Source organism: Clavelina lepadiformis, chromosome 9 (assembly GCF_947623445.1).
Source record: "Clavelina lepadiformis chromosome 9, kaClaLepa1.1, whole genome shotgun sequence".
Classification (NCBI taxonomy): Eukaryota; Metazoa; Chordata; class Ascidiacea; order Aplousobranchia; family Clavelinidae; genus Clavelina; species Clavelina lepadiformis.
In genome coordinates, this window is record NC_135248.1 from 2938085 (window position 1) to 2954792 (window position 16708).

The window sequence follows — 16708 nt, forward strand, 5'->3', positions numbered from 1 at the left end:
TTGAGATGCAAACATATAGAATTCGTTCTCATCGTCTTCCTCGATAACGAAGGCTTCTCCCCTCGGTGTATTAGCTGAGCGTGATCTTAGCTTGCTTTTCGTGAATTTCATTGTTGAAAATATTTGTTCACATGTGTACGTGCTACCAAGCATCGAAGCCATTTATTTTGCGCTGTCGGTCAAGCTGGGATAAAGACTACTTTCAAGAAGCTACTTTGTGTAAAAGTCAGGCAGCGACATGCCCCTTGCTATAAAATTTTGCCTTCAATTCCTTACTCTTTGTATCTATAATGACTAGTCTAGTCTACTGTACAGACAATCTCGTACTTAGTAATTCTCGTGCGTATTCTTGTGATATCTTATTAATATGTGGGCGGGCCGGCCGCCATGCGAAATCGTACACTTTATGATACAAATATAAAATATAGATATAAAATATAAATCGTCAACTTTATGATATATACATCACAATTCATTAATGCACACCATTACAAAGACCGCACATCACAATGGCTCATTGTTTCAATGTTTGAGAAACACGCAAAAATCTTGCTTGAACTGTCGGTTCGATAAAGTGTCGTTCGATCAACTGTCGTTTTGATTAACTGTCGGTTCGATAAAGTGTCGTTCGATCAGCTGTCGTTTCGATAAAGTGTCTTTCGATCAACTGTCGGCTCGATTAACTGTCGTTCGATAAAGTGTCTTTCGATCAGCTGTCGTTTCGATCAGGTGTCGTTCGATAAAGTGTCTTTCGATAAAGTGTCTTTCGATAAGGTGTCGTAGTACCAAAAAAACTAGGTGTGGCCAACCCCGCACACACATTTGCAATCGTTAATTACTAGAAACCTATGCGTCGTGGACTGATGAGATTATTACAGGTTAGTAGAAACATCATCTGGCTTCCTGTATACATCATAATTGTAAAACTAAAGAAAGTGAATTTAGTGTAAATTAGGTATTTCTAAAAGTGACACATTTTTATAAATTCTTCTTGTTACGCCGCGCCCCCGCTGTGAAAAGAGAACGAAAAAGAATAGTTAGTCAAGTTATTGGTGCGTAAATGAGTAATACGTTTCAATGAGGAGAGAGAGCAAAATTATATAAATATCACAATATCTCAAAAATTACAAAATCCAACTTTATCAAACAAACATGGACAGATAACTGAACATCACAATGACCCATTGTTTCAATGTTTGAGAAACACGCAAAAATCTTGCTTGAACTGTCGGTTCGATAAAGTGTCGTTCGATCAACTGTCGTTTTGATTAACTGTCGGTTCGATAAAGTGTCGTTTGATCAACTTTCGGTTCGATAAAGTGTCGTTCGATCAACTGTCGTTTCGATCAGGTGTCGTTTCGATCAGGTGTCGTTCGATTAAGTGTCTTTCGATAAAGTGTCGTTCGATTAAGTGTCGTTCGATAAAGTGTCTTTCGATAAGGTGTCGCGTCACGGTTGTACACTGCTCCATAATGGAGTTTGCTGTAAATGACGAGTGTACCGAATTAGAGACATTGTATGTCTATTGCATTTTTTCGCCATTAACTGTGCGGAGCGAAGGTTAGGATGCTAACCGTTGTAGTTATAGCACAATAGAATAAATGCTCACGAACAGTTAACGAGCAAGAAAAAATGGTACTACGACACCTTATCGAAAGACACTTTATCGAAAGACACTTTATCGAACGACACCTGATCGAAACGACAGCTGATCGAAAGACACTTTATCGAACGACAGTTAATCGAGCCGACAGTTGATCGAACGACACTTTATCGAAACGACAGCTGATCGAACGACACTTTATCGAACCGACAGTTAATCAAAACGACAGTTGATCGAACGACACTTTATCGAACCGACAGTTCAAGCAAGATTTTTGCGTGTTTCTCAAACATTGAAACAATGAGCCATTGTGAATTGTGATGTGCGGTCTTTGTAATCGTGTGCATTAATGAATTGTGATGTATATATCATAAAGTTGACGATTTATATTTTATATCTATATTTTATATTTGTATCATAAAGTGTTCGATTTCGCATGGCGGCCGGCCCGCCCACATATTAATAAGATATCACAAGAATACGCACGAGAATTACTAAGTACGAGATTGTCTGTACAGTAGACTAGACTAGTCATTATAGATACAAAGAGTAAGGAATTGAAGGCAAAATTTTATAGCAAGGGGCATGTCGCTGCCTGACTTTTACACAAAGTAGCTTCTTGAAAGTAGTCTCTTGACCGACAGCGCAAAATAAATGGCTTCGATGCTTGGTAGCACGTACACATGTGAACAAATATTTTCAACAATGAAATTCACGAAAAGCAAGCTAAGATCACGCATTTCCGACGCCTATTTAGAAAATGTTCTGGTTCTTGCTTCATGAACACAGTCATCCACCAAACCCTGCACGTGTTATAGTTGCAAGAGCACAAGCCAGCATGCGAAATCGAGCAGTCAATTCAGATGAACGTACCTCAAACATTATTCAGAGCGAAACGCAGGATATATCCTTAGCCACCGCTGGTGCTCTCCCTAAAGCAACATCATTAAAGCGGATGATACAGCGAAAGCGCGAATGTCCAGAAGGAAACGGCTTGATGGATGAACTCCGCGTGACACCGAGGGGAGAAGCCTTCGTTATCGAGGAAGACGATGAGAACGAATTCTATATGTTTGCATCTCAAAAGAATCTGGATATACTGAACAACTGCGCTAATTGGTTTTGTGACGGTACATTTGATGTTGCCCCACTTGGATACCAGCTGTACACGATACACGCGCTGGTCGATGAAAATCGCACGGTGCCACTCGTATACACCGTTACCGAGAACAAATCTGAAGCTGTGTACAATCGCATCTTTTGTTTATTGGAACAACAGCGACCAGGAATAGTCCCAGAAACCGTAACAATAGACTTTGAAATGGCAGCATATAATGCTCTTTCTTCCAGCTTCCCTCGGGCAGAAATTCTCGGCTGCCTTTTCCATTTTGGCCAATGTAGCTTCCGGAAAATTCAGGCTCTCTCTCTGCAGCGGTGGTTCAATGAAGATGCAGAGCACGCCCTTTGCATAAAATGCTTCCAGGCACTGGCATTCGTTCCGCCTGACGACGTTGTACAACGGTTCGAGGCCACGTTCAGTGACGACGATGAGCAGCACTTGTCTGAATACATTGACTATTTTGAAATTACTTGGATTGGACGATTGTGTCGCAGGAATCGTCGTCAACCTCTATTTCCTATCCGGTGTTGGAATGTTTTCCACCGGGTTCAAGATGACCTTCCACGAACGAATAATAGCATTGAAGGATGGCACAATGCGTTCAGCAAGCGTGTCTCATTATCCCATCCGACGCTTCGAAGACTCGTCAAAAAAATTAAGCAGGAACAAGGTTCCAACGAAATGTTAATTGAGCAATTGAGTGCTGGAATCGATGGCCCACCTCGGAAGAAGCGCTACGACGCTGTCAACCAACGGCTGAAGAGCATAGTTGAAAATTATGACTCAACAAATATGGACATAAAAAGTTATCTTCGAGCAATTGCACACAACTTGTAATTAAATGAATGCGATTGAAATGTGCACTTCGTCAGTTGTCGTGCTTTTAACAGTGCATGTTGTCAGTTCTTTTAATAAATTGTCGTTCTTTTAACAGTGCATATCGTCAGTTGTTTCAATAAATTGTGGATCTTTTAACCCTATCCTAACCAGGTTCGCGAGTTTACTAAAAAAACTAGGTGTGGCCAACCCCGCACACACATTTGCAATCGTTAATTACTAGAAACCTATGCGTCGTGGACTGATGAGATTATTACAGGTTAGTAGAAACATCATCTGGCTTCCTGTATACATCATAATTGTAAAACTAAAGAAAGTGAATTTAGTGTAAATTAGGTATTTCTAAAAGTGACACATTTCTATAAATTCTTCTTGTTACGCCGCGCCCCCGCTGTGAAAAGAGAACGAAAAAGAATAGTTAGTCAAGTTATTGGTGCGTAAATGAGTAATACGCTTCAATGCGGAGAGAGAGCAAAATTATATAAATATCACAATATCTCAAAAATTACAAAATCCAACTTTATCAAACAAACATGGACAGATAACTGAACATCACAATGACCCATTGTTTCAATGTTTGAGAAACACGCAAAAATCTTGCTTGAACTGTCGGTTCGATAAAGTGTCGTTTTGATTAACTGTCGGTTCGATAAAGTGTCGTTTGATCAACTTTCGGTTCGATAAAGTGTCGTTCGATCAACTGTCGTTTCGATCAGGTGTCGTTTCGATCAGGTGTCGTTCGATTAAGTGTCTTTCGATAAAGTGTCGTTCGATTAAGTGTCGTTCGATAAAGTGTCTTTCGATAAGGTGTCGCGTCACGAGAAAAAATGGCAAAGCCCTAAGGGCTTGAAAACATGATAGCAATAACACAATTGTGGTAAAAGATGGTAGGTTAGCATGGCCACCAAACCCACACAAACAAAGCATGTTTGCAACGCCATAACGCGATTGTAAGAGACTTACAACTACATTCCTCGCTAAAAAAAACTGCCAAGGTCACTTTGAAATAAAAATAGGATTTTCAATCACACAAGGCATATTTCATATATGCATAGATGATAAATGTTTATTTTAAAGAAATAACCGCAAAGAAAAATATGACAAAGAAGTTTTAAGGTAAATATATACAACAAGTGCAATCGACAAGTACAACTTCCATCTTTACTAAACACCTTATCCTAAAATATTAGCGTTGCATTGTCAAAACCAAAAATGATGGAATTCAAACTTAAAGTGTGCTGAGGTTTATAAGAAATGAAAACAACAAACAATTGGTTGTAATAATATTGTGAAAACAGACCTGAAACTGCTTTGCTGGGAAACTAGGCAGACCACACTTTCATGAAAGAAATGTAAAATCTGACATTGGGCCAGTCCAAATCGTAATTGCCTACAATGTCGCAGTACATCACAAAATTCAGAAAAATAAAAAAACGTAACAAATTAGTAACCTCAGTTTTAAACGTTTTAATCTCACAATACATTGACAAAATCATTTCAGTAATATATGAAAACCATGACACATAAGATATGAATCACACATGATACTACCTCATTCAAATAGGTAGACGGTCATATTTTGCTCATGTTATTAATTTTTGCACTATGGTTGACGGCAACAAACATCTCATCCCTGTTTTAATCATCAAGTGGCTACTTCACAAATCTTCACACTTCCAATAAAATGTAATGCAGTGAGTACCAACTATTAAGAAGTGTTGTGTTAACAATTTTAAATAACGAAACTAAAAAAATTAAGAACATAATGCTGTATGAGACTGGGTTAGGCAACAAAAGGCAACACATACAGATTGACACAAGTAGATCACATTTGTTTAAATAACCAGTTTAAGCCATTTTCTACACCCGTCAAATTATCAACCGTAACATCTTGCACATACCAAGGTCTATCTGTTACGCTGGCTAAATCCAGGAGAGAGGCAATCTCAACACACGAAATTCTGGGCACTGTTTTATCCTGAACACAACTTAATACAAGGACTGGTCTGCGAGAGCCTTGACTGTTGGATGAGAAATGACCAGTGAAGCCAATGAATGATGAAAAATGTGATGGGCTGGACTCACCATTTCCTGGAAGATTTTCAAGGTCTGATGGTTCGGTTGAGTCTAGTTTAGTGTTTTCACAGCTTCGAATTCCATCCAGTATTGCCTTTATTTCAAGGCGATTGCAGGCAATTTGAGACAACGGCTGAGACTTTGTGGCATCGACAACATATATGAGACGGTATGTTTCCTCTCGATTTTTCAGGAAATTAAAAACTGGATCTCTGAGATGAAATTTAATCATTGGAGATTTATTTGGAATAGCTGATCCAACTTCTACGCTAACATCATCAGCAGATGCTCCATTAGCCTGCTGCCCGTCAGTTGTTTCCTGGGATGCATCTTCTTCCAATATATTGCTCTGGCGCAACCGCTCAAGGCCACTACGCCGTCCCCTGTCTCTGTGATTTCCAGAATACAAAGCAATGAGGTTAAAGCGCTTTTCGCCTTTGAAATCAAGTTCAACACCAGAGCCGACTCCATCCTGACTTCCAGGAAGAAGTCGTTGAGTGATCAAAAGATCAGGCCTTGTCCATAAAAGACGTCTGAAAATTTTACTTGTGTTTGGCGACTCCATGCCAGGGCCAAGCATAATCACCTCACCGTTTCCGGATCGTATACGAAGCCACAAGTTACGAAGGAATCGAGGAAATGACTGGCCGGATGCGAGTTGTTCTCGACTTGGCACAAGCACATCCTCCACCATTTTCTCTTCCTCTGTGCTTTTGTCAACATGGAGAGGTGGTGAAATTCCAGAGAGCTGCATGTCTTTATGCCGCTGATAGGAAGTGTGAAAATAAAGTGCTTTGAAATTGATATTCTTCCTACTTGATAGCCTTGTATGAAGGTCATAGGCAGCAGCTGGGATCCCATCCTCAACGTCTTTAAGGTCTTCAGTTACGGTCACTTTGCTTTCAATGTGATCAAACTTTTCACAAAAGTCACGCAGTGCTTGCAAAGGATAGCTTTTGTGACCGATACTATGCCAGGTAACCATATCCCTGTAGAGTAACTCTCTCCACAGAATCTGGTCACTGCAGACCTCACTCCATAGCCTACTGGCCACTGACAAGTGTCGGATATCTGTTGTGTCAAGCTTAGATAGAATAACAATCTTGCAGTAGAAAGGTAAGTCATCCAGTCTTAGAGTATCAAGAGTGGTTTGCACATCTCCATTTCCTTGGCATTCCTTGTCCTTTGGTAATTCTACTGAAACAAAACATGTAATTATACAACCAATCGCAATTGACAACTTGTAACTTCACAAAATACTGAACTGCTTAAGAACGACATAATACAACAAAAGTAAAACTAGATAAATATATATATATATATGTATACCTTTGCTGGGTGATTTAGGTTTTGCTGTTGGTATGGTAATTCCATCTTTTAATTTCAACATACATTGATCACGAAAGTTTCGAAAAACTTCCACAATAGTTCTTTCGTTTACTTTATTACATGACTTTGTAAACTGGCCATTCTTGTAGTTATTTTGATGAAGGCCCATTGAACCTTGAAATATTTGAGTTGATGACGACGGTTGTGAATCCAAGTGCGCGGACATAGGACGAGTCATTGGTGCACTAGAAGTAGACATACCTCTTGCTAACGTTGTAAAACTTACAGTCAAAGATAAGCAATGGTGACCGGTAATATCACTGAGAAGTCAAATATCATAATGGTGAGTTTCTGCTGAAATAAATTTAAATGTCAAGGATTTTCAAGCACAACTAAGCTGTGCACACAAACTGAAGAAGGTGTTTACTGAATACTGTTCACGTTTCCAAGCTATAACCCAAACTATAACTATATATTCCAAGCTATAACTATAACCCTATCTATAACCATAACTTGCTTGTGATGAGTTAGGTTTGGTTACTAATACTACCTACGCCTCTAACTCTTAAATTATAAATTAATGACATAACTTGGTGGAATTCATCAATAAATAGCTTAATCATACCCCAACAACATCATTGATTATGACGAAAGTGAAAGATGTTGGAAGCGATTACGTCATTTATTCAACACGAAAGTAAGATGTCTATTGTTGTTGTATTAAATCAATACATTTGTTGCAAAAAAACAAACTATTTCTGTACATCTCGTCGTTAATTTTTTCATTGAGTTTAGGGATCAAAAGGGTTGTACTAACATTGTTCCAGCGTAGTAAAACAGAAATAGGCCACAAACAATTAATGCATGGAAAAAAGCCACAAAGCCACAAAGCCCAAGACACCAAAGCATGCAACGGTAAGCTGAATATTACAGCGGTGCACAAGCGATGGAACGTTAGCAGTGTCAATACTACCAATCCTGCCAATACAATACTACATCTGAAAAGACATTCCGTTACAAAACGTGATATTGTATTTGTGATATTGCAGAAATTTTAGCTGAAATTGAGCCAGTTTGGTTATGGATCGATTCCTTAACGGTGCGATTAGAAGGGTGGAGTAGGATATTCATAAAATTTATAGAAGCTACCGTCGTTATGTGCTGTTCAGCAAGGCTTGAACGAGGCTTGCTCTTGTTAAGTGGTTCAAGTGAACAGTTTTAAATCTGCTAATTTGACATAAAAATTAAAAAAATATAATTGCGCGTTTATCGGAACTTACACAAAGATAAGCTCGGTAACCAGGGCTGGAGCGATGAGGAATCGTCGCCGGGTTTAAGTCGTACAAAACTTCTCTCGGCCCAATAATATACATTATGATATTATTTCATACCTTACTCGTAACAAAAGCTGCGTTTTCAAACGATTTAAGGCGACACAACTTATATAAAAGATGTAAGTAAAAACATGAAAAACGTTAACTGTAACCTAATTGTGAGTTATTTTTTTAACGAGATATGTTTTGAAAAAAGATGCGTAATTACTTCTAGAAAACAAATCTATTGATTTGCGTCATAGGATACATAAAATTTTGCACTTCTTTACAAAATGAAAAATAGACTTACAGTAGTAGCTAAGGTACTGGATTCGGTGGTCGTGCTGATCTGTCATCTTAAAGCACGATTGTTTTAATTCCATCTTGCAATTTATAAACCTTTGAGGTTTTATAACTCTCTACCGTTTGTTATAGTTTTCGTGAGCATGCTTTTTTGTGCCATACCGGTTAGTAATTTTTGCTCCGCAGAGTTAGTGGCGAGAGGCCACAAAGGAACAATATGACCTACGTTACGAATAAACGTCAGAAAAAAATATTTGTACCTTAATTACCAGAGCACTAGAAAATATAAGCTTCTAAGATTAAACACAAGAAAACGGTCTCAGATATTCATATAAAATATTTTTGTTTCCCAATATGTAAACGTTGAATTTTGCAACGCTTTATCACCAACCGCTAGGTGGTAATAACGTGGCGAAAAATGCATCTTTAACTGCGCACAACAGCCACATTTCTGAACAACAAAAGGCTTCAGGCAGGGCTTAAGGTTTAAAGTGTTAATTTTGTCATCGTTTGAGAGAAAGTGCCCATAACCTGGACATCAGGATCATGACATCGCCCACCTTAATGACTATTGGCAATTGATCGAAACTCGACCGCACGCCAGTACCGCTATTTATACACTAAAGCTAACAAATTCCCACGCATTTTCATACACGAAATGGGGTTAACAAACGTTTAAACAAATTTAATTTGTAGGTGAGCTAATAAACAGAGTAAGCTACCTACGGCCATAACGCGTTCCGGATTGTAGGACAAAATTATGAGAAATGCATTTTCGATAAATATTGACACAACACTGCACATGTAAACAATTTCATGCCATATTTTGTTCTATGTCAGCACAAAATGCATAACCACTGCAGATTTTTAAAAAGTACCGGGGAAAATTCAGAGGTAGTTGATCAGGAGATTACCAGCACCTTTATTGCTGGTGGTCATTTGGCAGGGAGCTGCTCTAGGTATAGCCTGATAAAATCTACATTTGCATTGTAACAGGCTATAAATTAACGATAAGTAGCATGACAATAGCAGTTCGCGTACAAAAGGGTTTTTATTTTATGACAATTGACACACGAATACCTGTCCTCATAACCTTTTCGCTACTGCTTCCTCTTTTCGTTTGAAAATCGAAACCTTTGCTGTTGAGAAAAGAAAATATTTCGTGAAGCGACCACAACGACATGCCGTCAATAAATGTCTATGATATCATACATTGTAAACCAAGCGACCGCATACTTTGGATAAGGATATGTAGGCTAATCTATAAGAGTATAAATTTGGATTAGGCCTATACTCACTCTCCTACGATTTCCTTGCACTGAATTTTTGTATTTTTTTTTATCGGAAATTATGAAACTTAAAATGAGACAAATCGTTTTTTAGAGCGCCATTTTTCTTGTAACGTAAGCAGTTGGTACCATATCACACTGGCATGTGAGAGGTTTGTTATTTAAAAATAACCCTAGAAGAATGCTTTGGGTAAAAATCTTATGTAGTGTTTTCGTGTTTATTGTGATACACGAACTGTATTTGACCTGGGGCTGCTGTTTTCTTGTTTTCTCCGTCCTCGTCTGGCCTTTTGTTTTCACAGTCAAGCTGTTTGTGGTTAAAACGGGGATATGTGGGGTTAATTCACAGTTCCTTTTCCTGCGCGTGACCAAGATAATCGTCATGTTCTTTCATTCTTTTCTTGAGACTCCATTTGCATTCTCACCTATGGCTGTAGTGTTTGTAGGGGTGGGGAAGGGCAGCTTCGATGACACGTCATTAAAAACAGTCGTCTGAAGTTGAAAATAGGCAATATTTATTTCGCGGGGACTCACCGTAGTTTTCGACTCGTTTTGACCTCCGTAAACGAATTTGAAGTAAGCAAAGTCCGTAAACCAGGCGAACTGCCTAACACGCGACCACACTTTTCAAGAGGCAAGTTCTGACACGCCTTAGACCTGAAGATAATAAAGAAACAAAGATGAGCGGATGAGCAGGCGCGCTCGAGGAAAAAACAAAACCAGGGGATTCACCAGAAATGGCTTTTTTTTGTCTATTTCTGTCGGGGTTTATAACAATTACGCAACTGGCAAGTCAAACCATTCTACGGTTGTATTCAGTCTGCAAGGACGTGTTATATGTGATGGTTCTATCTGTTCTAGGTAGCATACGATTATTCAATTCGGAATATGGTCAATACGTCAAGATTCTTTGTATCCCAAACAGCAGAGGAAGCGTTCTTCAAAGGCGGTAAGTGAAGTTATTTCTGATACTGTTCCGCAGTTAAAGTGTTGGTATACAGAACTTTGCTTTGTTATTGATTTTGTCATTTGAATTATGCATAGACAATGGTGTATCGTGGTGGTCTATAGTAATTCGCGACAACTGTAAAAAACAGCAACTGATCGAGATGATTTAGTTTATCTCCCGATTTCGGACTCAAATAATTAATGCTCGTTCTAAACTTAACGCATGACGTAGCAACACGCTTAGCTTAATATACGTTTGGGGTAGAAAGTTGCAAGGCCTAATGGTGCGGAAATGCGGCATTATGATGTTCTGTGCTAGTGTCGGTAACAAGACTTATCACAGCATCGTGAACTAAACCAAGCTAACTTGCGTCGAACTTTGGTCTATGTCATACTACTTGTATTGTTTCGCGCATATGTACGGTTGCTTATGTTTTCCGTCATATATTTAGTGGCGTCTAAAAATTACGTCGAACTTGCATCCCATGGTGACGTATGGCTTATTTTTGGATGGTTATAGGAATACAATGGGCTTGCTAGTGTGTCTTATGACACACGCACAGTGTATTGATTACAAAGCTTAGGCCATCAGGCGTTTGTTCTATTGGAAAATTTGAAACAGTTTTGCCAAACTTAAAAACGTGGGTATTACCGGCAGTCACATAATATCGCTTGGTTTTATCATTTGATATTTACAAGGGTGTGACGTTGTAACCGATTATGTGATTTGTCACGTGTCATCTGCGAAAGGAGGAACTGGAATTGCGTAGGAGAACGCGTAACATTCGCTGGTCATAGCGGCAAGAAAAAAGCGGAGAGATTGGTTAGGCTTAATTTTGAAACCTATGACCACCGGTAGTTGTGAATAGCAGTCACGGGAGATGATTTATATACTGGTGGTGGAAAATATACGGCGCCATTTTTCGTGTGACTAGGTGGCGTTAGGCCAAGCTGTTATCTTATGTATTATGACGTTGATTGACCGACCTTTTTTCTTGTTGACGGTAGTGGATGGTATATGTACAATTAACTGTTCATTTTCATTTCAGAACCGCATCAGCACAGCCACCTGACTGATTCAAATAGTTTTCTTTGTGATCAAAGCAACAAGCAACCTAGCGCGCCAACTTCAGAACAACAGAAGAGCGACGCAATGTTCCTCCAATATCCACCTAACATGACGCATGCGCAACACGCAAGCGTGCATCACCAGTCATCATGTGTTAATACCGGGGGCGTGAACAATATAAACCTACAGCTTTTCGCAAATCAAACCGGCTACACAGTGTCAGAAGAAAGAGCTAGTAGGTTCGGGAAAGCTTCGTTCATTGACGAAGACCAAGTGGCGTTTCCTGAGGTCTTGAGGGCAGGTCCCCCGAAAATGGATCGCCAGTACTCGATAAACACTGTTTTAGAGGTGATCGAGAATCACAAAATCAGCGACTTTTCGAAGTCATCGACAGCCTTTTCGCCCAAGGCAGGAAAAGCAGAGATGATGGGTTGTGCCGCCAGCCAACCAATAGATATCAGAAGAAATCCGAATGCATCTGACATGCAAAGAATGATCTCCGAGGAGCAGTTTGACAGGACAACTCTCGGTGCTCCGGTTTCTGATACCTACAGCCAGTACGGTTGTTCGCCAGCATACAGCAACATCTCCACGAGTCCCGGTCCCGAACCGTTTCCGTTCGAGCAATATCAACACGACGCAGCGTTCAATTTGTCGCCTGCGTTGTGTGCAGTTAGCCCTGCTGGTCAAAATGCAGAGGCCAACGTTTTCTTTAATGGTAAGTACCCAGTGCTGCAATGAGTTTGTTAAAGTAGCTTTTAGTCGTGATGTTATTGTTTATACCGGGGAAGTGCCACTTCTAAGCGGGGATTTTTCGCTTTTGCCGAGGGTGCGCGTATAATGTCTAAAATCGTTTAATTTCCAGTTGAATAAACAAAATCACTTTTGATTAAATTGTCAAGTCAAGGGCTGGTATCGATTTTCCGCCATTTTAAGTCGCCAGTTTTATTGTTCCCCAACAGAGCTGCGCAAGCCCATTATACCCTTCTCCTTAACTAGCGCAGGAGTTGTGCACGTGACTTGGCGGTACCTGTTTGGACTCGCCCACGCAAAAACGCATACGCTAACAAAAACAGGTGCCACGGCCCACTTCTAAACGCAACAGTTGGGGCCTCTAATTGTTTGTTTCTGCTAAACCTATGCCCGTATCATGTGTCAAGCCAGCGACCTGTTACAAACGAAGGTGTTTTGTTTTGCGTATTTAAAGACCAGCGCAAGTCTGGGCTTGCTCAGTTGCATTTCGTCGGATCCAAGATATTGGCAATTCATTACACAAAAGAAATAAAACCGCTACAGAGGTAGCGGGCACTTAGAAAATATCGATTTTTTTCGAATATTCGATATAGCGCTATTTCCGAACTTAGCGCGTATCGTAATCCATACTTGGCCCGAATTTTTTTCCTTATTTTATTTGTATTGTATTTTTCGAGCTTAATCCATTTACAGCTTTTTAAAGGAATTCTTTGTCTTAATTTTGTAGAATTGGAGTTCAAGTCGCTCGATTATCCAGTTTTCTCCCCGGAAGAGTCAAATGCCACCTCACCAGCATATCAACAGCGAAATCAACAATACGAATTTGACTCATACATGCAGTCTCCTGGCAACGCGTGCTTTCCTTGTCCAGATTACAGTCCCCAGAACACATTTAAGGAGTCACAATCTTGCCCCAACTTCACAGGACAGACGCACAATTTCGGCGGGGCCCATTCCCTTCCCAACAGTGGCCGCATCAGAAGCGTCCAAGCCGACAGCGTAACATCGCCCACCACAAGCGCAATCACTGCGCGAGCACACACAACTTCCACGTCCAGTTTATCGAACGTTGACATTGACGGATTGAGCATCGGAACGAATTCTCCATTTTCTGTGGAGTTGGAGGAGGTCAATAGTCCGGGCTCCAAGGAGGAAATCAACCAAGCGTTCCAGGATCGGGATCGGTTTTTGACCGAACAAGACCGGCTCGATTGCCGCAGAATCCGCAACAATCGCGCGTGCCGAGCTTCTCGACAACGGCGTAAGATGCGCAAGGAACAACGCGAGCGTCAACAAGTATATTTGGAAGATCAAAACAAAGGACTGAAGGCGAAAATTCGACAATTGGAAAAAGAGTGTAAGGAGGCTAAGGCGGAAGTTCTTCGGCGCGGTCGCAGCCACAGCCTCGTCTAGAAGGGCGTAAAGCCCCTACCTGTACATAGTGATAACCCGAGCGCCGTCAGACTCGCGAAAAACAACACGATTACAGCTGTGCAATTAGCACTGGCCGAGATAAAGACAAGACAAAAGTTGAAACAATTAATGTATGTTCGTCCGTTAAACACACTGCTTTGTATTTTGAAAAGCATGTTGTCTAATTTTATTATTAACTAGCTAATATCTGATGAGCTATTAGAATTATGCGCAGGACGATCAAATGTACTTTAATGCTAACATAAATTAATTTTTACCATAGCTTGGTTAGATCTGGTTAACTTTATGTCAATCCAATCGCTTGGGAATCTTCTTCTACGGAATGTTTTTTTATTTATTTGACATTGTTTTGTTTTTGTTATTATTTTTCCACTCCTGGTGCCTCTAATCGTTATTTAAAAACGTTTTCTCCCTTTTTCTATTGTTTTATTTTCTTATTGTATAGTATCAGTTCATTGTGAGAATGAATGTAACCTTGCGGCCAATCAGGGCGAACGACGAGGTGCCTTGAAATCGCCGAGACAAAGAACCCGACGCCCGAGTTTTTTAATACGGCGTCAGATGAGATAGATGGTTTCTTACACGGCCGTTTTATATCGTGAGGGAGAGCTGGTTTGGCTTGCGTGACTTTTTTATACCTATTTGCGACACCCGATGATCCTTATTTCTTCTTGCCAAACTTGTATGTTCTCTTGTGTAACTGTAGCCTGTGTGACTCTTGATCTCTGTGTGTTTGTATGTGTGACTGTTGGTTTAGAAGAGTAGTTTTGTAGAAAATGTTACCGCACAGCATGATACAGCAGTTTGTTTTAGGCCAATGCGTTCAGGTGTATTTTTGATAATTATCCTGACAATGAGTTTGTACTGGTTGTGAAGGCTTTTCGGCCGAATGTTAGCGAAATGTTTTTTTTCTGTGATGTTTTACCTTTTCGTGTTATTTCCAGATTTTTTCTTCTCGTTTCTTTCTATTTTTCACTGCTGTACGACACTTGTTTTTTTGCATTGAGCTGAATTTTGCAATCTGTGTGCTGTTCCCTGGTAACGCTGTTTTCTACCAAAATGTGCCCGAATTTTGGTAGCATACAGCAGCCTTGTTGGAATTGCCTCACAATTGCGAAGCTTTTGATGTCTTTAATTCTACGATTTGAATCCTTTCACAGTAGCAATTGGAAATTCGCGAATTAATTAGCTCTAAAATCAATCATGACATCTCAGAAGAACGCTGGCCGTTTTCTGAGTAAATTGGCCCACCAGACAATCGATATAAGTAAGAAAATCGTTTTTCGCGCTGGTAACGAAAAGGATTTCTTGTTCCATAACTATTATAGTTCCTGCTGTTGCTGCAATATCGTGATTTTCTTTGCTTCTGTTCCACTTGCCGCTTTTAAAAATTCTGTGCTTTCAATAAAAGTTGACAAAAACCCAAAAAAATTGTTATCGTTGCAGAATGCTATTTTTAGTCTTGGCCCAGTTAGTTAAATGAAAATGAAATTGCAACATATAGGTCAAGTGTTAAAACGAACAAGTTAGCTTGGCGCAATTTTCTGCTTATTAGGCAGAAATGGTCAGCAGGAGCTTTATTAAAGAACGGATTAACCCAACAAAGACAAGCGACTCTCCACACAACTGTCCGATAAAAAGCGTACCACACCCGCTAACCCCGTTTGTTTACCTTTATATACTTTGCGGTTATTTATTTGTTTCAAGCGAGTTTAATTAAGATCACGTATTTTAACGACAATACTCATCTCGTGTTTATGCCGCCGCCGTATTTGTTGAAACGCGCGATCTAGGGTCAACGAACTCAAAGAATAAAATAGCAAAAAAATAAATCGAAAAAATAGAGCGCTTAACGAAAACTAATAACAATAAACTGCCTTCGATACACAAAGGCATGTAATATGGGTAAAGGCGTAATTGCATCTCCAGGCGAAAGCGAACCGAACATAATGCCCATATTTATTGATCAATACCATCTCTCTGGTGCTTGGGCTAATAACACTATTTACACAGGTGCAACAGTTAATGACAACAGTGCTAGTTGTGACAAGATGGTCTCGATTTAAGCCTCAGCTGTTTTAATAATCTCCCGTAAGAAGAGAACCCATCAAACCTTTCTAGGAATAAACCAGCAGGGATTGTTTTGTTTAGATAAGTGGTGTTCATGAATGACGCTTATCTGCTGCGTGTTTCATAAACAAAGTTAACTCAAATCGAGTGATTACAACAGCCAAGCTACCACACGTATTAAATAGATAAGGTTAATTCGATCTCCCAGATAGAATGAAATGAAGTCACAATATCGCCAGAAACTCTTTATCGACACACAAAAGCCACTAATTATAAGCTCAGTACACATCACCCATCGCCTTTTTTGTTTATTTAGCACCAACCAATGTTAAAAACAACTCGATGTGACTCCTAGATTAACTGAGTATTAAAAATGGAGCTGCGGTAGCGCCCGCGATTCCGAGTAAATAAAAGGCTCGCGTTTGATTGATTTGCCAACGAAAATAATACCTTAAAATCGAAACAGCAAACATAATTAAACGATCTCGCTGAGCCAAGTAGGAGCGAAACGCGCTAGAACTGATGTGTGTGTGTGTGTACTGTGCATGCTCTGCTGACGATCAA

At 39.9% G+C, this 16708-nt stretch overlaps 2 protein-coding genes across 4 annotated transcripts; one reads left to right on the forward strand and one right to left on the reverse strand.

The window, feature by feature from the left end:
• Positions 1 to 4599: 4599 nt before the first annotated feature.
• On the reverse strand, positions 4600 to 7594 carry LOC143471005 (F-box only protein 4-like). 3 transcript variants are annotated; one of them, XM_076969321.1, is made up of 3 exons: positions 7227 to 7594; positions 6966 to 7139; positions 4600 to 6833 (listed from the first exon to the last, which is right to left on the reverse strand). In XM_076969321.1, exons 2-3 carry the CDS (start codon positions 7132 to 7134, stop codon positions 5386 to 5388), a joined length of 1617 nt encoding a protein of 538 aa, XP_076825436.1. In that variant the 5' UTR covers positions 7135 to 7139; positions 7227 to 7594; the 3' UTR covers positions 4600 to 5385. The 3 variants fall into 3 exon arrangements, with proteins under 3 accessions (XP_076825436.1, XP_076825435.1, XP_076825433.1); XM_076969320.1 differs by having other exon boundaries at positions 4600 to 6830; positions 6966 to 7594; XM_076969318.1 differs by having other exon boundaries at positions 6966 to 7594.
• A 3073-nt stretch (positions 7595 to 10667) lies between these two features.
• On the forward strand, positions 10668 to 15505 carry LOC143470842 (uncharacterized). The gene is made up of 3 exons (XM_076969123.1): positions 10668 to 10819; positions 11868 to 12605; positions 13368 to 15505. Exons 1-3 carry the CDS (start codon positions 10759 to 10761, stop codon positions 14051 to 14053), a joined length of 1485 nt encoding a protein of 494 aa, XP_076825238.1. The 5' UTR covers positions 10668 to 10758; the 3' UTR covers positions 14054 to 15505.
• The last annotated feature ends 1203 nt before the right edge of the window (positions 15506 to 16708 follow it).